The sequence below is a fragment of the Zonotrichia albicollis genome, chromosome Z, assembly GCF_047830755.1.
Source record: "Zonotrichia albicollis isolate bZonAlb1 chromosome Z, bZonAlb1.hap1, whole genome shotgun sequence".
Taxonomy (NCBI): Eukaryota; Metazoa; Chordata; class Aves; order Passeriformes; family Passerellidae; genus Zonotrichia; species Zonotrichia albicollis.
The window spans coordinates 50123554-50147807 of NC_133860.1; the positions used below are offsets into that span (position 1 = coordinate 50123554).

At 36.2% G+C, this 24254-nt stretch overlaps 1 protein-coding gene across 6 annotated transcripts in view; it reads left to right on the forward strand.

Annotated features, from left to right (window-relative positions):
• CCDC171 (coiled-coil domain containing 171) overlaps window positions 1–24254 on the forward strand; it is a 266135-nt gene that overhangs the window by 28332 nt on the left and 213549 nt on the right. For all 6 annotated transcript variants that reach the window (XR_012578224.1, XR_012578227.1, XR_012578226.1 and 3 more), the window contains exons 7-11: window positions 346–438; window positions 1802–1962; window positions 8710–8848; window positions 17603–17705; window positions 23487–23590. Coding sequence is in view for 2 of the 6 variants with exons in the window: in XM_026794231.2 (XP_026650032.2) it covers window positions 346–438; window positions 1802–1962; window positions 8710–8848; window positions 17603–17705; window positions 23487–23590 (600 nt within the window). In the remaining 4 variants the exon portion in view is untranslated. The remainder of the gene's footprint in view (window positions 1–345; window positions 439–1801; window positions 1963–8709; window positions 8849–17602; window positions 17706–23486; window positions 23591–24254) is intronic.

The following is a 24254-nucleotide window of genomic DNA, read 5'->3' on the forward strand; positions in this document are numbered from 1 at the left end:
TCAGGACATACAGAGTTATGTTGCCACAAGTGAGCAAATAATGGGGCAATAGGAAGAATATTTAACTTGGTTTATTTGCTTTCTGACACTAGCTGATTATAGAAAATGCAGCACTAACATAATACTACATCAATTTACTAAACTAAATAGAAAATATTAATTTAATAATCCATATATGTAAAAAATGTTGTTATATGTGTTTCTTGCTATGAATTGTCACAGTTCCAAAGAAATTCAGACGTATCAGGTTGAAGTACGGAGTCACAATATGCTTAATGAGTTGAATAAACCTAGTGTCATATTATCTTCTCTCTGAACTTAAATATCCTCAAAATGTACTTCTAGGCAGCTGCAGTGAAAGCAAAGAAACTGGAAGAAGACATTGAAGCAGAGAGAGCAGCACATTTAGCATCCAGTTTCACTTCAGAGATAATCCAGGTAAACTTTTTGTTAAATATTTCATAGAAGTTTATAGTAAAACAGTTGAGGAAGTTGTGAAATAACTAATATCCAAAAATATGAAGAGCACTTGCTCCAGTGAAAAACCTAACTGAATTTATTACAATAAGTGTCAAAATAATTTATATATATATATATATATATATATATATAAAATGAGGACAGAATAGAAGAGTATCTGCTTTTCGGGGAACTTTGAAGTTATTACAATAAATAATAAAATAAGTTGCCATATTTGTAATTTTGAGAATTCCCACCAGAATTCCCATCAGTATTTAAACAGTTAGGGAAAAGGAAATGTTTCATAATAATTAAGCACTATGCTACTGTTTAAATATGCTGCCCTGTATCTTCTGAATGGCTTCTTAGAGCAATTTGGAGACACAGTGCATGCATCCAACTTACCTAGGAGTGACAGCATAATGCATCCGGAAACTGCTGTTTCAAACACAGTTTCTCAGAGTACATTCCAGCTCCAAAATTATCATACTTGCAGTTACCAGTAAAGTTTGATTATATGAATAAATCTAGTGTATATACTTGAACATTAATTTTTTTTCTATCTGTATCACAAAGAGTTATATTCAATAAAAAACTATGGTTTAGCAAAAAAAAGTTTGGAAAAAACCTACATGGTGATTTCTTAGTAATATCATAATAGTTAACAAATTTGCTGGACTTCCAAAAAACTAAGCAAAAAAGAGGGGAATTTGGTATCTTTTTCCCCCTATTTTCTGAATAACAAAAATAAGCATTGCCGTTCTTCAGTCAGACTTATTTTCTTATTTTCATGATCTTCTGTATGTACAGGCTGTTAAATTTTAAAAGTGATAATTAAACTAGAAAAGATTTCGTTTGCTTAATTTCCTCGATATTTCTGCAACATACAAAGGAACTGAGAGGATAACATTTCCTTAAACTTAGAGGCTTGGGTTTTATGGATGAATAACTGATAAAGTCTTTTTCCGTGTTTATGTACATGAACAAGCTAGAAGTATGCTTTGTTCTGAGAGAAAGCATGGCCTTTATTGCTGGTCCCACTCTTCATGAGTCTATTTAAAAACTAGAATTTCCCTGGAAAGCTTCAGTATTAATAAGAACTGAAAATGTTCAGATACCTCCAAATGAGAACAGGACGTACTTTTCATTGTCATATCTATTTGGCTCCGGTTTGAGTTTTATGTATTTTTACATTTTTACATGTGTTCAATGATTTTTACATGTGTATATGCTTTGATACTGAATTATTACAATATACTCAACTGTAAAGCAGAACAGACCATAGAAGATCATGTAAGTGTTTCCTAACTTGCTTTAATTGCTTTTTTATCCCTTGGTGTAGTTAAGAATTCGAGAACTTGAAGAAGCTGTGCGTGTGGAAAAGGACAGACGAGAAGAAGCTCTTTCAGATTTAGAAATGATGAAGAAAGAGTTCAAAGGGTTAGAATATGCATATGAGAGAGAAAAACACAATGCCCAGGAGAACTTGGAAAAACTCAATATGTAAGTTTCCATCTAAATTCATTGTAAAATGGCAGTAGACAGCTGGATTACCACTTACAGCTTACATTTATATACTTTTCAGTCAGTATAAAACAATTAAATCTGATGCAATTTCCCAAACCAACCTGTAGTTCAGAACCTGGTGTTCCATTAATAACATTAATATCACGTCCATATCAGTAGCCATATGGGTGGGTAAAGAAAATAACTGATCTGTTACCAATTATTTGCCAAAGCAAAAATGTTGGAAATTATAGTTATGGCAGGATCCTGTCTCCTGTGTACTTGGGAGGAGTGTAGGAAAGCACACATGGCAGGGGTAAAACAGATTTTTTGCTTCTGTATATACTTACATTATTATGAAAATATTATTGTTCACTTCAGTAAGCTAGATCAATCTTTAAGACTCCTGTTGAGAAGTTGTGTATCATTTATAGCGGTGGATCTTCATTTTCAGCTTTTGAATGATTGCGGAAAGTGTTGACTAGCTAATGAAAATAGAAGAGTGGATGAAGTGCATGAGAGCAGATGAAATTACCTGGGATTCCTTTCCTGCTCAGCACTGTATACTGTATCTGTGGTAACAGATCTTTTTTGGAAGAAAGATTTTGCTTTATTTCCTGGGCAGATATAGGATACACTGTACTGAGTCTTGTTCCTTAGCTGAATAAAGTTGTTATTGGGGTGAGAAAATATCAGGAAGAAGAGTGGTGCTGGAAGACAGAGAACTTGAAGTTCATGAAATAACTTGGAGTATATGAAATAAAGGATAGTAGTTTGTGAAATATAGGGAAAGAGGGGCTTTAGAAGACATGAAGTGGGTGGCACACAGTGAGGTTGTGGGGAGAGAGAGGTAGTAGAATGTGTTGAAAAAGACAGTTTTCATCTCTTAGTTTAGGATTGTGGGGGTCTGTACATAAAAGTATCTGTGTACAGACTTGCTCATACAAGCAGTAGAGAAAAAAAGAAAGTACTAAAAAGGGAAAAAAAGAAACTGGTTTCCATACAAAAAAGGACTTTTGTGGCCCACGTGTTCCTGTATTTCTGCTTACAGAGATGTTTTTAGTTTCAAACAGAGTTGAAACTTGTGCTTTTTTATAAACAACTTAGAGCTCTTTGTTTAAAAACAGCTCAAAAGAGGCACATTTAGGTAAGCCAGTCACATTAAAAAGTGAAAGCTTTTTTCTCAAAGAAAAAGATATAACTTTTATGATAAAAATTTGTGAAAAACATAATTATAGTAATCTAAAATTATTCTTCAGGAAGACTGCAGTCTTCACAGCTGTGAAACTGAGTAAGTATATTTCAAGATGCTCTACCATTCTAAAATAACATCAGCTAATTAAAGTGTAATCTCATCCTGCCTGGTTGTTTTTGCTGTGAGCATTTTTGCTCTGTCAGTAAATACATGACACTAAACTGATACAACGTTCTTTGGCTTTCTGTGAAATGGAGAAGGCCTGGACCATTGATTTGACATTTTATTCCCTTTTTATCGTTTTGCTTTAAAAAACTTCTTTGTTTGCAAACCAGCCTTTTTTTGAGGAATGGTTGTTGGACCAGTAGTTTTGCAGAACACAAGCTACTTTGTACCATCTGAACTTTTTTTGTATGTAACCTTTTATTCTTATAGAGCATATGGACTATGGTTCTTTTTTTTTCCAATCTTGGTTTGGTTTTCTTAGTTTTTAATTTGGTGTAGTGGGTTTTTTATTTTTGCTCTGGTTGGTTCCCATGAGTGGTCCAGAAGATATCGAAAGTTTTCTTGAAGTAGTGTTGAAACACTTGCAGTGTTTGTTCTTGAACCATTTATTCACTTGTCCCAAGACCTAATATTCCAAAGTTTGTCTTTGTATTGATGTTAGACCAGAAGAATTAATCATCCTTGATGAAATGTGGGGCTTTTTAGTTTGGTTTTTTGAGTAATGCTTGTTAAGCCAGTGCAGTTTTTGGTCTAGAAAAAAACTATCCTGTCTTGTCAACATGCCTGCCATAACGTGGCTTCCTGTAATGAGTCAGGGAGCTTTTATTATGGATGTGTACTGGGAACCAATAGATGTTAATAAAATATTAGCTAATTAGCGGCATTTTTAATGTAATTTAAACATCTGTTTAGGTATTTTCCAAATCATTATAATTTCACAAGTTTTACTGCAAGATCTGTCTTTAAATTTTTGGATTAGTAAATTTGGTTAAAAACATGAACTTCTGTAAGTAGTAGTTTTCCAGTTAAATCTCTAAGAATCTCTTAAAGATATTTTTCTGAATTAGATTATTTGGACCAACATAACAATAATGGTTAGGTGTTGAATTGTATTGTGCATTCAGTAATGTTTTGTTCCTTGTGAGAATATTGCCTCTAGATACATGAAGATATTTCTTTGAGCATTGAAGGGATTTGAGTCTAGGGTATTTTTGATCCACAAAAGTTACATCTTTGAAAAATGTTATCATCAAAAAAGAAAAATAAGGGTTTTTTTTAGAGAGTATATTTCTTTGTTTGGAATTACTATATAGGAAATACCTATAGTTTTGCACTTAAGACTATGAAATACAGTTTTACAGATGTGGTACCATTTGCCTTAAGAATTTCAATAGTAGCGCTTACAGAGAAGTAAATTGAGTTGCTAAAGTGCAAGATGAACCTTAGGAAGCCTTCCCTTTTTGCTTTGAACTGGACAATTATGTTCAGTGTTTCTTTTTCAGGAGGGAAATTTGCCCTATCCTTGGCATTTTTTGGGGATAAAACAGAATTTATGCCTGAGGCATCTGTTCTGTGTGTTAATTGAATGTGAGAATAAATGTCATCTAATATCCAAAAAGTAGTTTTCGCTGCTTGCAATCATGTGTTGATTCAGGCAGTTACTTCTAGCAGCTTCTGCTAGCTGAGTTTTTTGAAAGCAAATTGTGTTCTGTGATTTCAGAGAATGCACACCTTTCCATGAAAATTAAGACAGTTTTAAAACACAGGTAAAATAGTTGTTGGTTTTGTTAAGAGATGTTGAAGAACCATGAACAGCCTATCCTCACAATTTTGTTAGTCCGGACACCAAAATTTCCAGACCTCTATTAAGATAAGTAGCAAAGGTCAAGCTTTTTCTGCGGTGGACATCAGTCTACTCAGTTCTCTTGAGGTAATTACATGGGGTGAGCCGGTACTGCCTCATCTGTTTCCTGTCCCCTTTTTATTCTTTGAAGCATACAAGTGTCAGTAACATTGCTGAAAATCAGTGATTGCTTTCACCGGACACCTTCTGAGAGAATACAACAGCCTTTGATCTACTTACCTTTGAAGGGTCTGGTCTTCGGACTTCAGACAATGTCAGGAGCTTGGCTTTTTTTTTAAGACATAGTTTGGCATCCAAACATATTTTCTCTTTTTCTGGAGGACTTGCATGAGTTTCTCTTTAAGCCTTAGCCAAATAAAGGTCTTAGAGACTTTCATTTGTTGTGCTAGAACACTTGTATGTGTCTTTAGCTGGACTTGATGTAGGTAAATAACGCAAAAGTTGGAAGCTATAAAATGCTGTAAGAATTTGTTTTCTCAGAAAAAAATGTAGTTATAATAACTGAAACCAAGCAAATGGGCTTTTCTGGGTGGCATAATTTTTTATTTTCTTAGAAAAATATAGTTGTAATAACCAAAACCAAGCTAACAGGCTTTTCTGGGTTGCATAATTTATTAATTAGCTCTGAACCCAGTAGCACTATGTAAATTGGAAGCAACATGGGATTTTGGTCTCTGTGTGAATTTACTTTTCTTGAAGAGCGAGAACATGACATGGAATAATTTGGAACTGCTTTTGCTGTGTTTCCGAAAGCTGTGAGAGTAGAAGCTACTTTGGGGGACTGAAATAGGCAGATTTTGAAGAATAAGAAGTAAACATCTGCAGCTACAGCAAAAAATCAGCCTGGCTGATGCAGAAGCACATAGGTATTTGGTGGACTGCTGAAGCAGTCCTTCAGCTAAAAAGATACATTGATCTTTAACAAATAAATTAAAGTCAGAAAGTGACAATATTGATTCAAAAGCTTCAAAAATGCTTTCAAAAAGAACTTTCAGCCCTTTGCACTGCTTTCAGTTCTTGGGAGACAGGACTGCTAGGAGAAAATGAGATGATGTTTCTACTGGATGTTTCTACTGTTGAGAGCTACATCAAATAATAGTTCAGGTTGAAAGGAATTGCAGGTGATCAATAATACGACCTGCTGCTCAAACTGTGTATAAGCTGTGAGATCAGGCTCTTCAGTTAGGTCTTGAAAATGTGGAGAATGGAGATGGCACAATTTCTCTGAGAACCTTTTCCATACAGTTGGAAAACATATCTCCTTATTTGAACCTCTCTGGATTCAGTACTTGTCTTGTAGACAAGCACTGCTGTGAAGTGATTGTCTGTGTTTCCCTGCTAACCTCCTTTTAGATGCTGGGAGTATCTGTTGTACACTGTGGAGTTATCTCTTCTCCAGCTTGAATATACCAAGTTTCCTCAGTTCTTATGTGTATTTCTGCTGCTGACCATGGTGGTGACCATTCCCTTAAGCCCACCCCAACTTTTTTCCTGTGTTGTAAGGGGTGCATGTAGTTAAAAGTGATCATTACCCTAGATGTGTGATAATGACTGCCAAATACAAGGTGATTAATCACTTCCCTTGATCTGGCTATGCTGCTATTAATACAGCCCAGGATGCTGTTAGCTATCTCCGCTCCTGTGCTGTGCTGCTGATTAGTGGCTGTTGGTCATGGTTACCAGGTTCTTGTTAGCATACCTTCTATCCAGCCAATTACGAGCTACATCTCTTTAGGGTGACCTTCTTTCCTAAATTTTGGTCTTTGCACATGTCATTGTTGAATGCCAGAAGGTTAATTCTGGCCTGTTCTTTCTCCATGACTAGAGAATGGCAGCACTTCAGCTGAGTGTATCAATTGTACTGTGTCATGATCTCCCCACACCCAGTTCACTGTTCACTGCAAGTATTGTGAGACTGCACTCTTGGTTTACTCCTGGTGGTGGTTGAAGCTGTTAAACAGGTCTCAGACAGACCTCTACAGTATTACAGCCATTCCAGCTACTACCATCTGGGCTTTTTCCCGATCCCTTTTGTCTCTTTCATGAGCCCAGTAAAGAAAATTTTCCTGGAAGGAATTGCTTTGCAACCTTCCAGGGCTGAAATGAAGCTCAGTGGTTTATAGTTCCTTGGCTTCTCCTTTTTACTTTTGCCAAATATAAGTGTGACATTTGCCTTTCTTCATTTGCCAGGGACCTCCCCCAATCTTTGTGACCTTTCATGATGATAATGAGCAATGTCATTCTGAGTTTAGCCAGCTTTATCAAAATCTTTGGATGTAGGTGAGCTGACCTCTACAATTCCATGGGTTGAGTTCTCACAGGTTATCTCAGACACAATCCTCACCTATTGCTACCAATTGTTCTCCTTTTAGTGTCCTTTTACTGACAGTAGAGGCTTGGGCATAGACCATGTCATGGAAGATGGAGGACAAAAAGGCAGAGAGTATGCTGACTTTCTCTCTCTGCTGTTGGTAAAATAGCTGCTTTGTCTAGAAGTCTGTTCATGTTTTCTTTCCTACCATAACAGTGGTAAAATCCCTTCTCATATTTGTCATCTTTTGTGAATTTTAATTCTAGATGCCTTTTCTGAGGCACCTTCTTTCCATCCCTATGTACTTAGGCAATCCTTCAAAATTTTTCCTTGACTTCTTCTCCCTGGTTCTGTCTCCTATTTGCTATTGTTTGGCCTTGTAATTTTCTCATGACACACCTTTTTATCATGCCAAACTTTCTATACATTTGTTTTCTTGAATACCGGGAGGACTGATGTAGTTCAAGAACTGATTGAAATTTTGAATTGTCTGCTATTGAAATAATGAAATTCTGAGTAGAATTATCAGGGTTTAAGAATAATATTCCCCAATTTAGTGTTCCTACAGAGACACTCCAAACGATGTGCTGCTAAATCATTCCCCTCTCTTCTTCTGCCTTCTGCGGCAAGGTGGAGAGGAGAATTGGACTCACAAAAAGTAAAGATCATAGGCTGAGATAAGGACACTTTACTGGACACAACAATGAAATAAGACAATGAACTGTAACAGCAACAATACTAATGACAGAGTGTACAAGGAAAAAAAGTGATTGATCACCTGTGATTGCACACTGTGGAAACACCCAACCATACCCAGTCCTTCTGCAGCACTACCCACAAGGGAGCCCTTCTCCTGTTCCCAGAAAATGACATGAGGTGGTACAGAATGACCTCCAGGTCCTAGCCATGGCCACTCTTGGCTACTGCAGAAATTAACCCTGTTCTGGCTAGAACAAGGTAAGAATATAGTCAGGTATTTGGAAACTTGAGGAGCAAGCTTTGTACTTTAAACCAGTGCTGATAATGCAAGATGTGATATCTTTCTGAAGAGAACTAATGTGTTAATTAAAATATGATGACTTCTGTTTTATTACATGTAATCTGGAGACCCTATCCAAATTATCAAATTAGTTTATGACTGGAAGTCTAACACAAGCCTTGGTAATGGAAAAGAACATAAACATAACTGAGAAGTTTTTCTTACAAGGAATATATAAGTTTCTTGACTTAAAAAAACATAAGGCAAGCAGCTTCATGAGTCATTTGATGTGCTGACATGATGTGATACTCAGATTGTCTTTTAAAAATATGTAGAATACTCAACATAAGTATTTTTGATTAAAATGTTCTAATGTTGAAACTTTCCAGATTAGAGAAAGAGTGTTTCTCCTCAAACAATCAAATGAAAGAAGTGATTGAGGAGAAGAAGAAGGTAATTATGGACCTCTCTGCAAGACTAGGGAATGCTGAAAAAAGCTGCAGTGAATTACAGAGAGAACTTGCAATGGTAAGACACAGAGCCTATGGCACTTGTTTTGGTTTTTTAAGCATGCTCTGAACATAATTTGCATTTGCTGTGCTGAGCTGTGGAATAAATCTGACTTTGCGTTACTCTGATTTTTTATTTATATTACTTTGTTTTGTGAAGCAAGAAGAGTAAATATAGATAAGATATTGGAGAAACTAATTCTAAAATGCATTTTAAGTGATACACTAAGTATTTAATTGAGGAATTATTTGCAGAAAACAGTTATTTCAAACAAGTCTTTGCATTCCTAATGAAGAAGGCAATTTGTAAATACGGACTGTAATTTTTTGTGAAGAATGTTCTATCTTCCTATCCAAGCTTTTTTTCCTCAGGCTTGATTAGTTACCATCGTAGACATAATTATTTCACATAATGTTTTTCATGCAAGCATTTGACTGCAAAAAATTTTTGAAAATGTCTTCTTTGAAGGTAACAAACTTTTTCGTTGATTGGGTTTTTTTTTTGTTTGGTGTGCATTTGTCCAGTTGGATGTATTTTACAGGATTATTTTCTGAAATATGTTTCCTTTTATATAACCAGTTGGTGCCTTCCCACTGTCTCTACGTATCCCAACTCTGAATATCAATTTTGCCATCCTCTTTAATAGCATGAGGGTCAAAACAAAAAGCTTAGGTTACCTTCATTAATAGACATAGATGAAGGGATGAAAGTGCGCCCGCAGCACATTTGCTGATGACACCAAGCTGAGTGGTGCAGTTTGCACAGCTGAAGGACAGGATGCCATCCAGAAAGACCTGGACAAGCTGGAGAAGTGGGCCCATGAAACTCTTCTGTTATTTACTAAGACCAAGTGCAAGGTGCCGCATCTGGGCCAGGGCAATCCCTGGTGTCAACACAGGCTGGGGATGAACAGATCAGAGGAGCCCTGCCCAGAAGGGCTTTGGGGGTACGCGTGGGTGAGAGGCTGGATGTGACCCTGCTGGAAGAAAGAAAGCCAAATACATCCTGGACTGCATCCAAAGCAGTGTGGTCAGCAGGGCAGAGGAGGGATTCTGCCTCTCTGCTCTGCTCTGGTGAGACCCCACCTGCAGGGCTGCACCAGCTCTGAAGTCCTCAGCACAGGACAGAGAAGGACCTGTTGGAGAGAGTCCAGAGGAGGCCACCAAGTTATTACAGGGATGGACAGCTCTGCTATGAGGTAGCCAGGAGAAGAGAAGGATTTGGGGTGGCCCAATTGTGACCTTCCACTACCTGAATAGAGACTTTCCAGAACAGCATGTAGTAAGAGGACAAGTGGAATGGCTCCAAACTGAAAGAAGGTTTTCATCAGATATTAGAAAAAAAATTTTTATTGTGAGAGTTGTGAGGCACTTAAACATAACAAAAATTTATGAAACATAACAAAGAAACTCATAACAGAGAAGTTGTGAATGTCCTATTCTTGGAAGAGTTCAAGGCTGGGTTGGAGAGGATTTTGAGCAACCTGGTCTAGCATTAGAACTAGATGAACTTTAAACTGAAAACCTTATCTCTCTTCATTGTATAGTAGCATTTGTAGTATTTCTATACTAAGCCAATATTTTTTTTCAATTGTAAATTTCTGCTCCTGCTTCCTCTTGGACTTACGAGTCTAGGAGATTACCACGATCTCTTTCCTGCTATTAGTAGACAATTGTGCTATTCAGTATATAGGAGCAGAGATCTGCATCAGAGAGTTTTCAGATTTGTTGGTGTCTACTCTTCAGCTGATGGAATTACTTCATACATTGTCTTAGTGTTATCCACTTCCCAGGTAGATTGTTAACTAATAAATTGAAGAAAAATAAAACTAAAAAAACGTTTTTTCCTTTGGGAGGACACATCTTCTTCAATGCAATAATTTAATTATTAAAAGACATTTGCTGCCTCAGTAAACCTGAAAAAATAATTTTATCAGGCACAAAAAGAATGCAAAGAAAAATTCCATAGTAAAATATATGTTATACCTGACAAGAATTCAGGACAAAAGTCTATTCATGCTTCAGTTTTATTGGTAATTACAACAGTATTAAATGGTGTACTCAAAATGAGCATTGTGTAACTGAAAGTAAATAGATTGCCCCACTTGAAAGAACTGTCTTATTCATATAGCAGATTGTTTTAATTGGTTTACTGGAATTGTTTCAAGCCACAAGACTGTCTTGAACAGATAATAAAAATACTCATTTTCTGAAGAGTTGTGTTAGTGGTCCCCTGTGGGATTAGATTTTTATCACCTTGGATGGCCTTTTATTTTTCCTGAAGACTTTCGTATTTGATTGGGAAGCAGGAGTGCCTGTGTGTGGTCTTGTTTACTCAGTATAGGCAGCTTTTTTGTTATTTTTCTTCCCAAAATAAAAAACAGAAGGCTATTGTAGAAACTAAGTATAAATAACATTCAGTATACTGTTATAAGGCTTCCCCTTACTTATACTAAAATTGTGTGAAATTGTCAGTGCGTTCTTTTCCCTTTATTTCCACATCCTGCTTTCTTGATCTGTTAATTACTTCCTTATATTTTGTACTATTATTGACATCCTGAATACATCTTTTCCATTTCAGTCTGGTAATCTTAAGTTGGTTTCTCACGGTACTGTTAACATACAAATTAATGTTTTCATTTGTAAAATATTTGTAAGATACGCATAGTACATTATTTTGAAACTTTATATGAAAAAGTTTTTTTTTTTCCTTAATGGATCAGTTGAATGTACAGTAAAGTAGTTAATTTGCTTGTAATTTTAAATACCAGCATGTTGCAGAAGTTTGCCAGAAACTTCATGGGTCAAGTGTGATAGGATCTGTTACTATCAAACAAAATTTCTTACAAATGCTCAGCATGAGGAAGCTCTCAATATTTGCATTATGTGTACTTGAGGAAATTGGTCTCAGGCTCATCATTATCTAGCTAGGGTTTCTAGAAATTTTTAGGTACAAGAACAGGAATTTAGAATAGCTAGCCATTGTGATTTAACACTTTGTTTAATTTGAAACAGCCCCAGCTGTATTCCTCCTCATGGAAAGAACAAGAGCTATCTTTAGGAGTTTTAAGTTACTCATGATATTTACATTTCTAGTACCTAGTAGTGGATGATTTTAGCATGGGACAAGCAGGAGATGTTAAACCTTTATTTTATGAGAAGTGCAAATTGAAATTTGGGAAACTTGTCAGTTCATCAGAATGCGTATTAGGAAAGTGAAATAATTAAAATATTATGTCTTAGTATAAATTCCTTTAATTTGGAAGGTGTATTTATTTGCACTCCTTTTAACAGATTCTATCAGAAGTAGCATAATTTGTATGTAAGTTGTATAATAGATTGCACACAGCTTGTGTTTTTCCACATGGCTTGTAAATCTTTCTTTTACAGCCAGACCTGAAGTCATGTTTGCATCTCAGCTGTCCATAAACACCTTGTAGGTTGTCATACGCTGAATGTCAGTACAGAAATATTTGAGAATCTAGTTCCAGGATGTACACATTAAGCATTGTTCTTTAGCAGAAGTTGCCTAGATATTGACTTGACAGACCATGAAGGACCCTGAGGATTATGATTCTGTTCTACAACTTCTGTGGAATAGAAACTGGTACACAGTGGCAAACATGTAAATATCATCTAGGCAATTTAATGTGGACAATTTATTTCAGTTTAAAAAAATATCCCAGTCATGATACACACTCTTCTTTAATTTTGTGCATTAATTGTTAAGGGTTGTTTTGTTTCGATTGGTTTTTTCCTGCCTTAACACAGGTGGAGAGTTTTTCTTCCCAGCTCTTACTTCTGTTATTGTCCTAATGTAAGAAGACTAGTTATTCTGAAGCATATGCTTAAATGATCTTCTGCAAACGAACCACTTTTTAAATTTATTTTGAAGTGCAGAGGTCACTCAAGCTGTGATGTGCTGGTGTTGGAAGACCGGCGTCTAAAATCTAAATCTGCAGTTCTCAAAAAATTTTCTCTGACTTGGATAAAAAAATAAACCTCAAGACCCAAGGAGATACTTTACAACATTCTCTCCCAGCAAAAGTTGTTACAAATCTCTTTTTGTGGGAGGCACAAGAAGGATTTCAATAAAACTTGAGCATTTTGATTAATATGTAAGACTGAGATATGAAATTTCTTGAGAGATTGTATTTAACTTACACATGGCAAGACTCTTGTAGAGATTTTTGAATATTCCAGATATAAGAAAATAAAAGTATTCAATTTGAGAACTTGAGCAAAAATAAATAGAAGCCTAAGGAGAGAGTTTGTCAGTGATGGTTTTGTTTTGTTTTTTATAATACAAGTTATGCCTGTTTACCGAAAAATATGTGCCACTTTTCTGCTTTACAGAGCATCACTTGAGTAAAATCTGTGTTTTGTGAACTGTGGAGCAGTCTTTTGTATTTCTGTAAATGCTTTGATTTGCTGCCCCCATGGTCATGCCTGGTAAACATTCTGATACTTTTGTAAAGAATTTACATGAGCACTTTTCAAGGCATATCTGAACATGCTGTTGCTTGGTGGCTATGTGGATAATTCTGGGTTTGGCTCTTACTCTGCCATCACCAGTTGGAATTTGCACTACAGACTGAGTGGGTTAATTAGTCCATGTGAAAGAGAGCCTCCCCAGGAACCCCTTGTGACTGCAGACAAAGCAGAGAAAATTTCTCAGGAATTAAGGCAGTTCATTGTACATCTGGACCCTAAGTCCCTGATTACTACTGCAGTGGTTTTGTTAAGGCAAGGCCTCAAAGTCCTGCCCACATGAAAAATAAAAGTTACTGACCTTGAGATACAGATTCACATTTGCAGCATCAGATTCTGTGGGCTGTCCTGGAACTGTGTATAGAGTTCACATTTATTTTAGTCAACCATGGCTTTTGCAAAATGCTGCAAAAACAATGGGACATCATTTCTATATGAGAACAGGAACAAAAATCAAATACTGATAGTTAAGGAAAATATGTCTACAATCAAGCTAGTAGGAACTTGTCCAGATAAATAAAAATATCTTTCTGGAAGATTGACACAAGTCTGGCAGTGAATGGAAGAATTTTATAAGCAGTCAGTTTTCAGAATAGTTCAAGTTATCCTTACAGATAAAGATAGAAAGTATTTGGAAAAAATATTTTCTCATTGGAGTTTACAGTGTTTTAAATGAAAAATGCTTAGCTTCTCTTTATTTCCTTAAAAGTTCAATTTTGTTTTGAAATTGGTGATTAAATTAATATGTTGCCAAGCATATTTTCTACTAAAATGTTTTTGTCCTCAAGAGTTGTTTTATGATAATAGGAACCTTTTTTAAGGATATGAAGTTTGTTTCAAGGAAGCATTTTATATGGTAAAATTCAGCATATGTTCTGGGTTCAGGAAGTATGATTTTTCTTCCATGTTATTTGTTTTTTTTGTTATTCAGTTTGGAATATATTGTGAAAAAGGGAATTGTCTTTAGGGACTATGGGAAATACTATTATATGTTGAGAATTTTAAATTCTCAAGTGTTCATGGAAATTTCACTCATCTTAGGGACCTGGAATTCCCAAAGGCAGGTTCTTTGAGTGAAGACTGAGGTGAAAAAAAGCAATGAGAAGGCCTTTTCTCTCTCCTGATCACTGCCTCATTAGTAATGGGCCACATTTTGCCTCGTCCTTCTTTTGGAGGTGATGTACTTCAGAAATCTTTTACTGCTGCTCTTCATATCCCATGTCAGATTCAACTTCAGGTGGATTTTGGCATCCCTAAAGATATCCCTCTAGGCTTTAACGATGTATCTGTATTTTTCCAAGTTTAGTATGTCTGAACAATCTTCTTTATGTTTCCTTATTAATACTTGGTCAGGAGTCCCCTGCATATCTGTACAGACCTCACGTTCAATTTTTAAGGTTGTTTTCAAGGATCACTGCCTAGGTCAAGAATGGTCCATTCTGGTGTAGAGGAAGTCAACAAAGTCATTAGAAGACTTATAAATTTTAATTGAGTTTATAACTATTTTTCCACCCGTTTACTAATGTGATCTGTGAAGCAAACTCTCCTTATATAAAGGCTTTAGCAGTTTTCTTGTCAACTGATTTCCCTTTTGAAATAACCTAGGAAACAATTACACCTGTACTTCTCCAGTAGTTCTACAGGAATGGCAAGACATGTTGATGGATGGAATTGTTGAGAAGGATTGTAATCACATATCCTGGAACAGCTGAATCTGTCAGCTGCAATTGATTGTGTTTGACTCTATACTTGTACACTCCATTTTCCTTTTCAAAGTAAAGTATTATGCATACTCTCTGTGTTTGTTCAGACCGAAGAAAACTAAGCAAATAATTGCTACTGCTGTAAACTATCAAGTGGGTACTTGTGGAGAAGATGGAGGTACACTCTCCTTAGATCTGTGCATTCGAAGTAGAAGAGAAAACAGGAAAGTTATAATTATCTGTAAGGGGAAAACAAAAAACTTCACAATTCAGATTGTAAGATATTGGAACAGGTTGCCTGGAGGGTTTGTTGAAATGTCATCTTTGAGGATACTCAAAACTTGACAGAACAAGGTTCAGAGCTGCCTAACCTGACTTCGACCATACTGTGCTGTGAGTGGGGAGTGGGACCAGATGACCTCCACAGGTCCTGTCAGCTTAAATTCAAGATTTTATGACTGTATATGTTTTTATTAGATACCTGTCAGTGAGACATAAGAAATCAGATCAATAATAGATCCTTTTGGACTGTGCTGGATTTTTAGCAGTGTAATTTATGGCAGTTTTTTCCTTAAATTTCTGATAATGGGGACAGTGATTGAAAATAGAAGCTAGAAAGGAAAGATACTAAATATTTTGCAGTTCAGGTGTAGAGAGATTGGCTAGTGTAAGTAATTTCCTTTTGATCTTTATTGCTGTTGAAAAAGGGACTAAAATTGACTTCAGAAGTATAGATGTAGTTAGCAAAGAAAAGCATTGAGAAACAGTGAAGGCTGAATAGACTGGAACACACTGACTAAATTATGGTAAATTAACTAAACAAAATAGAAAAATTGGATAAATTCTCACATTTTACTTTTCCATAGAAGATGTTTTTCTGGGAAGATTTAGTCTCACCTTCTTTGTGCTGGAGTATTTTATGTACAAACAACATTTATTTTGTTGTGATGTTTTCATATTATTGTATTTCCTTATTTTTTATTTGTGAGATGTCTGAGATGATGTCAGGACACAAGAGTAAAATGCTTTATTGTGCTTGCATCCCATAAAATATTTTTACCGGATCTCAACATTTACAAGTTCTATTATATAGATAATTTTATGGAGAAGGAATTAAACTTTGGTTATTTTTCAATATATAGAAGTGATTTGGAAATTCTTTATGAAGTGTAATACAAACTCTCACACCAGGAAAAGCGTGTAAATGTTACAGGGGACCTAACACTGAAATACACATATGAATAATATATTAGTTGATATACAGTACATATAATTAAAATTGAAAGAGTAAAGCAAATTTATAAAATATTTAAACTGAATAGTAAGGAACACTGCAGAGAATTAAATGCATTTCTTGTTTTTTTAGTCCTGACAGTTATATGCTACCAGTATGTAGCAGTTTTCCTGGGGAGGATGTTTCCCATACATAAGAAATTGCCTGAGTTCTTTGACATGCAATGAAGCATAACTAAAACAACAGTCTCTAGATATGATAGAAAACAGTAGATTTTTTCTCAGTAAAAATGGTTAACTTTCCATTACCAAGTAGAAATGAAATTACACAAATATGTGTTACAATTTAGAATTTAGAAATAAATTGAGCGGTTAGAAGTCATGAGACATCTTTGACCAGAACCTTTGTCATAAGAAAATTGTGAAGTTATTTAAATAGTTTCCTCTTGAGGAGGGATGGAGAGATGGTTGGTTTTCTTTCTTTTTTTTTTTTTTTTTTTTTTTTTTTGCTTCCTTTAGGTTTTCTAAACTGCTGAATTTTTGTCAGTCAGTCAGCAGCTAAAATCAGACATTTCCTTGAAAAGTCAAAACTCTGTATACTCAAAAAGACCTTGGTCTTGTCTGGAATTATGGATACATGTCTTTGAAAACTGCAAGTTATCAGATATAAATTGAAGGATTTATTTGGTATAGTCTTTCTATTGTAGTGACTTAAAAAAATCTGATGTAGAACTTTTCTAACCTCAAAAAATTTGGTGTCTTGATTTGAACAATAGACTGCACTTAGTGAACAGCTTTCTTTAAGAAAATTTGCTGATAGGGGCTAAGAACTCTGTAGTTTTATGTTCCATGCGCAAGGATGAGGTTTTGGTATTGAAGAAATCCCTGTCTAGCATGGATCATATTAACAATTGAACTAGGCAGGGTTTGCAATGAGAATAGGTGTGGGATTTGACTGAGTGCCAAATCATGGATTTCTAGCCTGTCTGCCAGTAGTTGGGTGTCTTTCTGGATGCCCTTGTAGGATGTAACAATAGATTTCACTGCTTGCATAGATGGGCGGAATTTAGTGTCCATTAAGATACTTTTAAAGCAGAAGATTATGAAGACTATGTTTTTGTACAACCATCTTTTGTTTTGCTTTTGAAATCCTTTAGTTTTATGTTGTGTGTTACAAGGTTCTTATTTGTTATGTCATGCTAGGTCTCTTGGCTTGAGAAAAGACATAAAAAGAAATACAGTAGAAATTTAAATTTAAAAAAGAAATTTAAAAATTCTGTTTACTTATTTAAATGTTTTCCCCCCCCCCCCCCCCTTGTCTTGTCTGTTCCTCCTGTCAAATAAAGGCCAAGAAACACCAGGTCTTTCTAACAGAGACGTATGAAAACAACATGAGAGAGCTGGAGTTACTCTTGGACAGCTTTGCTATGTCAGGCCAGCGGACAGCAGGTTAGTTGAAGGTATAAAATGACAGATGCATCTGTCAATGTTCCAAAGTCACTACATTGTGGGAATTCTGCAGATGCCTCTTGCGTTCCCTCTTCTCAACATGCTTTGATTTGATGACATGATAAGAGCAGTTCTCACAGCAGTCAAATGGCCTTGCTAGCTGAGAAAGGGTGACGGATTGTGGACCTGCTGTTGTCAGCCCAGAGCTTGATTTACAAATGCTGGGGTGTATATGATCGGTCAGAAAAGGGCTCACTTGCTGTGCTCTAAATCCAACTGAGAAAAAAGTCCTTACAGTATACCTGCAAAGGGAACAGATGTTTTGCCTGAACTGAGCCAAATTCTGAGGCAACCTTCAGCAACTTAAAGGTCATATATTCAAAAAGGTTGTGTAGGACACATGATGCAACACAATACTTTTTACAGTTGATTGTGGACATGTACTATGTTGCATTAATTTAATCTGATACAGAACAAATATTTCCCTTTCTTCATTAAAAGAAATTGAAATTCAGTGGTTGTCACTCTGCTACCTGGCTTTATATATAAGTATTGTATCAGACTTAACAAACTGCTGCCTGGTTAGAAATTTGAAATAGTGGCTAATAGAAACAAGTTGAACTTTAATGTCAAGCTAGTGATTTTTTTAAAGCTGAAAACTGACAATTTAAAAACATTTCATTTAAAACTTAATTTCTGTTAGAAAAATTGCATACTAGACACAAAGTGCTTCCAATTTACAGTGAAAGTAAACAGGAAGAAAGCAAGTAAAATGGAGCTTACAGAGCAAATGGGTTTGTTTTATGTATATCATGATATGTTCTGGCACTTTTTAGCAACAATAGACATAAATGGGTTGCTAAAAACACTTTGAAATGAAGATACATTTTTTGTATCTTTACAAAGAGTTTTTTTTAGGGCCTGGTGATACTGAATTTCAATAAAGAAACAACTTCTTGGGATTTCTCTTATCCTTAAAAATGAGCTTGGATTCTGTCATGCATTGATTTCCTTGCATAGGCCTTATGCTTCATTGTTTGGAACTGGTACCAGTTTTATTCTGTAATTATAAATGTGATAATACCTGTAGGTATACAGTTGAAAAGCTCTTTAAAGACTGTAGGTTTTCCACAGTTTTGCAAAGTTCCACGTGCTTAAAAAGGACTTGAGTAAATCTGGGGGGAGATACTTAAGCAAGTAAGTGCAATTTCCAAAGCAGCAATTGTCTTTTGGATGGTAAGCCTTGCTAAGAACAGCTTTAACTTGTTTCTATAATATGAGAAATTTAATAACAGTACCTTTAGTATTAATTTGCTTTGTCTGAGATAAACTTTTAAACTAATTTAAATTGATCTTTTTTTTCAAGCTTTAGGATCTGTGAAGAGGCTCTTGAGACAGATAGTAGAATTTAGCTTTGCAATGGATTGCCTGAGTCCTTACAGTCAATTCCAGTTTTTTACTATTAGAATAGATATTGACTAAGACTTTTGTCTGACATATTTGCTATGCTTTTAAGTTTGAAATTTAAATTTAATGCTTTGCATTATTATATTATCACTGTGGTGTACTTACAAGTTTTTGTATTTAATAGCATTTGTTCAAATTTTTTAAAAATTGTTATTATATTTGAAATGCGAATACCTATGTGCTAATAAAAGTAAAAATCTTAAATAAATCTTTGTAGTCTAATTACTAGATAAGGGGCTACATTAGCCACAGCTGATAGGGAAGTCGTTCTTGTGGTCAACATTGAACTCAAGGGGTTGAGAGATCTACTTAAAAATCTGTCAGTATTAAAGATCCAACACTAAAGATTCAGCCCCTTAATTCAAGTGCTGATCAGTCTATGATTATTAGGCTATATAGTAAATAGAAAATAATACTATCTTTTTATTGATAGTATTGATCATTGGCCCAGTTGATGTGGGCTGATGCCAGGCACCTATGAAAGCTGCTAATTGTGCAGCTGGACAGAGGAGAGGAAATTTAATGTAGGGTTCATGGCTAGGACCAAGAGAGTTCACTCATCAAATACCATCACATGCAAAACAGGCTTAACTTATAGATATGAACTTTCTACAAAGAACATCAGAGCAGGATAAAGAGAAGTAAAACAAGCCCTTTAAAAACACCTTCCCCCATCCCTCCCTCTACCTCCTTTGCCAGCTGTACCTCCTACCCAGCTGGCACAAGGAGACAGGGAATGGGTGTTACAGTCAGTTCATCACCTGTGGCTTCTCCTGCTGCTCAGGGAGAGGGAGTTGCTCTCCTGCTGCACTGCAGGGTCCCTCCCACAGCAAACAGTTCACTGAGAGCTTCTCCATCGTGGCTCCATCTCGTCAGCAACAGCTCCCTCCAAACTGCTGCAACGTGAGTCCATCCCACAGGCAACAGTTCTCCCAGATCTGCTGCAGCCTGGGTCACTGTTCCGTGGGGTGCGGTGCTCCAAGGACAGGCTGCTCCAGCCTGGCAGCAGGAGCCCTCTCTCCACAGGCCTCCCACAGGATCTCAGCCTCCCCCAGGGTATCTGCCTGCTCCCGTCTGGGGCTCCTCCATGGGCTGTGGGTGGATCTCTGCATCCCTGTGGCCCTGCATGGGCACAGCTGCTTCCCCATGGGCTGCACCACGGCCTGCAGAGGAATGTGTCTCTGGTGCCTGGAGCACCTCCTGTCCCTTCTTCTGCACTGACCCTGGTGTCTGCAGTGTTGTTCTTCTCACGTGTTTCCACTCCTGCTTCTCTGTAGTGACAATTACAGCAGTCAGCAGCATGTCCATCTTTGGAGCCACAAGGGATTGGCTCTGCTGGACATGGTGGAAGCTTCTAGCAACTTCTCACAGAAGCCACCCCTGAAGCCCCCCCCACCATCAAAAACCAGCCATGCAAACTCAATGCAGATTAAAACCTAAATACTTTTAGAATGCTTTTTTTTTCCTTTATGCATGTCAAAATAACAAGCAAAAATCCATGTTTTCTCCTTTTCCAGTGACCTTTATATATTTTCGAGAGCATTATTATTCTCATTGGTTCATTTGCATGAATTCACTTTGTATCTTTTCAGTTTATCGCATTGTGCAGTTATTCAGCAATAGGATATGTTCTTAAGAGTCTCTGTCCTCCGGAAAAAAGTAGTTGTGGTCATAGTAATCTGAAAAAAGGGTGAAATGGGTGCAAAGTCCCAAGAGTGGTAGCTGCTTTGAGTTAGCATCACCTTTTTTTGGTCAAAAATCTAAAACACAGCATCATATGAGCTGTTCTGAAGAAAATTATCTCTTTTTCTACCCTTGGCCCAGTACAGCTAGCAGAAAGTCTGAAACAGCAGGTTTAAAAGTTTATTCACATGTATACTTCTGTAAGACTCGTATGGAACTCGGCATTTTTCCCAAATCTTCCCTCAAACTCTTGGGCAGTACTGGGCACGCACTTCAAGTACTGGGTTGCGTTTTATATCTCATTGCTGACATCGTGCTTCTGCCACAACAGAGTGTGTTTGGATTATGCTGCATGTCTCCTGCACAGTTGTATGAAGTCAGACAACATTTGGGCAGCATTAAAGCCACAGGTCTGTTTTCAACTGGTAGGCTGAATCTGTATTTCTATTGGCAGATTGAGCTGCCTAGAAGTAGGGTTAGAGCAAAGGGAAGGAATGACAGCATGAAAAGTTTACTGGCAAAATTCTAATTTTGGCAAACATGATATTAATAACATCATTGCAGGTTGGGACTTAAAATATGAAAATACTTTATTTAGACAGTTTGACAAAACTATGGTATGGAAGATAACTTTTGGATAGACTTAATACATATTGTTTTAAACTGAATGAGAATTGTTTGTTACCATTTTGCTAGAGCTACAAGTATGAAAAAATAGTGTTTATTTTTTTGTGCAACAAGATCAACGCATAATGTTCCTACGATGGGTAGTAGTGAGAGGTTGGTCTTGTAAATAAGAAGATTGGACTGGAGCTCTCTGCATAGCTATAGCTGTGGTTATGTGATAAAAATTATCCTAAGGTCACAGTCAGCGCTTTCTTCAATGTGCAATCTTCTCAAAAGAGATCAGATTTTATTAATTCTTCTTAGGTTGGTTTTAAGTGTAACACAGTTGTTTGCAATATCTCTAGGATTCACAGGGCTCTGAAATGTCATTAAGAAACTCTTGTTTTTTCCCTGACTCTACAGACTTTTAGAAACTGTGGAAAGTAGGTGGAGTGGCTGATAGGACAGAGGTCAGTCACTGGGATGTGCATGCTGTAGAGCCAATCTTGCTCCTGCTGCTGAAAGCAATCTTGCAAATATGTGTTGCTTTGAATAGGTGGGACTTCATAACACCTAGTCCAGCCTGAACAGCACTTTATATTTTCTGGTATTATCAAAAATCAGGAGAGAAGAGGCTAACTAATTGAAAGAATTTTGGCAATACGTTCTGACTTGTGCACTTAAGTAAGTTTTCCACTGAGTTCTATTGGTGTATTACATGTAGCCTACAAGAGGAATTTAATTATTTTTATACAATGCCGTAGTAGAATGTCGTGCTTATTAGATGACACTAATTATAGAATATTTTTTAAATGTCCTGCAAGTTTGTAAGTGGACCTCCTCTGATAAAGTTTTATGGAGAGCCAAAGAAAAGTCTCAGACTTTAGTACCTAATTTGACTTCATGAGCCACCCTGTGTAAATTGCTTAGTCACACTGGTGATAAGCACCTCTATCATTGTTTAGTTGTGCTGGGAGTTTTGATGATTTAGCTTTCCTGGATTTAAAATTCCCCAGATATTTTCACTTTTGCAAAATAAGGCTGCTAGTATAGTTGGTAAAGATAGTTTTCCTTATAGTACATGTTAAAAATTGTTGAAACGTTGATACTATAATTTGCCACACAGTAAGTGATAAAAGTTTTTTTCTAAGAATATAAATAATGCTGAGAGGAGTGGTCTGTCAATAACCTAATATTGTGGTGTAACACCAGGAAAAAAGAAAAGTTTGTTCTTGGAAACTGAATATCAGCTGACATCTTGTGACCTCTCGATCAATGCAATGCTGTTTTGCTTTCTTGGCACATTGTTCTATGCACTTTGGAATGGTCAGACTTGTTCTTATGTCCCCAATAAGGGCAACAAGATCAGAAGTCTCAATCTAAAGGTTTAATAACTAAGTTTAGTGTGTATATAATTGTTATATCACATTTATAATTGAACTGTTATATAGGACCCTACAGACAGATAATATTTTTTTTTGTCATATCCTTCAGAATAAAATTTAATATAATTTAAAATGTTATCAAGTCCTCTACAAGCATAACATAATCATATGATCTTTGGCTCAGTAAGGCTTTGAGTAAATGAAGTACTGCATTACTATATGCATGCTCAGTCAGAACACCAAAATAATGTCAGGAAAAGTGTAACATTCTTAACTTTCAGACATGTTTTTCAAAGTATATAATTGTGTGGTTTCAAAGTTGGCTTGTCTGACGGAATGACATAGGTTTGACTAGAGTAGGAATAATATGTGAGACTCCATACCAAATGCATTAGACATAAATGTCATCCAGAATTTACAGTTTTGTATCTTCTATTAAAGCTTTTAAACAGATGTCTTTTAGCTCTGTTTGCTATGAAAGCATGGCTATACAGCTGTATCTCTCATGGCAAACAAGGCTGCTCTTCAGTGTTCTGTATTGTCACTGAAGCCCTAAATAATTCTAATACCTCACATCCAGGGTGAGTAATTTTCTCTCTGTGGCTTTAAGGCTTAATTTTTGTTCTGTCTTTTCCTTCAGGCACTTGTGAGGACAAAGATAAACCTCTGAGCTGCTCTGTCGTTGAGACTTTGAGGTGTACCTTGACAGCTTACCAGAACAAGCTGGAAGATACGTCTAATGAGGTAGCACTTGCAATGGTTGGCTCTATATGTATTGCATTTGGCCTGCAGCAGAACATACACTTTGCTTGTAAAAAAACTGCAGAAGAGTGGGAATGTTGAGTAGACAGCTTCAAGTATGCCTGAAGAAAAAATCTCTGCTGGTACTATTTCTCTAAGCTTGCCCTACAGTAAAGTTTCACATTTGTGGGGACAGGGAGAACAGTTTTTTGTCTTTCTAGTTTAATTTGCGTTTCTAGTTCAGTCTTTTGGGGTTATTTTCAAAAAACATTTAGAATAACAAGCTGCTCATATATAGAATGTTAGTTAGAAGATAATGATCTAAGAGGGCAGCTGCATATACTGCAGTGTTCCTAAAAACACAATGGTTGAGCCTCATTAGTCACTGCTATCAGGCATGCTCCCCTATACTTTTAAAACTGGTATAATTTTCTGAGGAGAGTGTTTTCAATGGATTCTCTTTGGGAGCTTTTTTGCTATAATTTCAATAAAAATGTTAGAATATTGTCTTTACGTTATCTAATAAAATAATGGAAGTATTTCAATTTTGGGAAACTTACCCTTGAAAAAAATCAGATGTTTTACATGCAGTCCTTTTATATCACTGACTGAGATTTTGCATTTATTTTCTTGTGTGTTTTGCTAGTCTGACTAAATTACTCCTCTT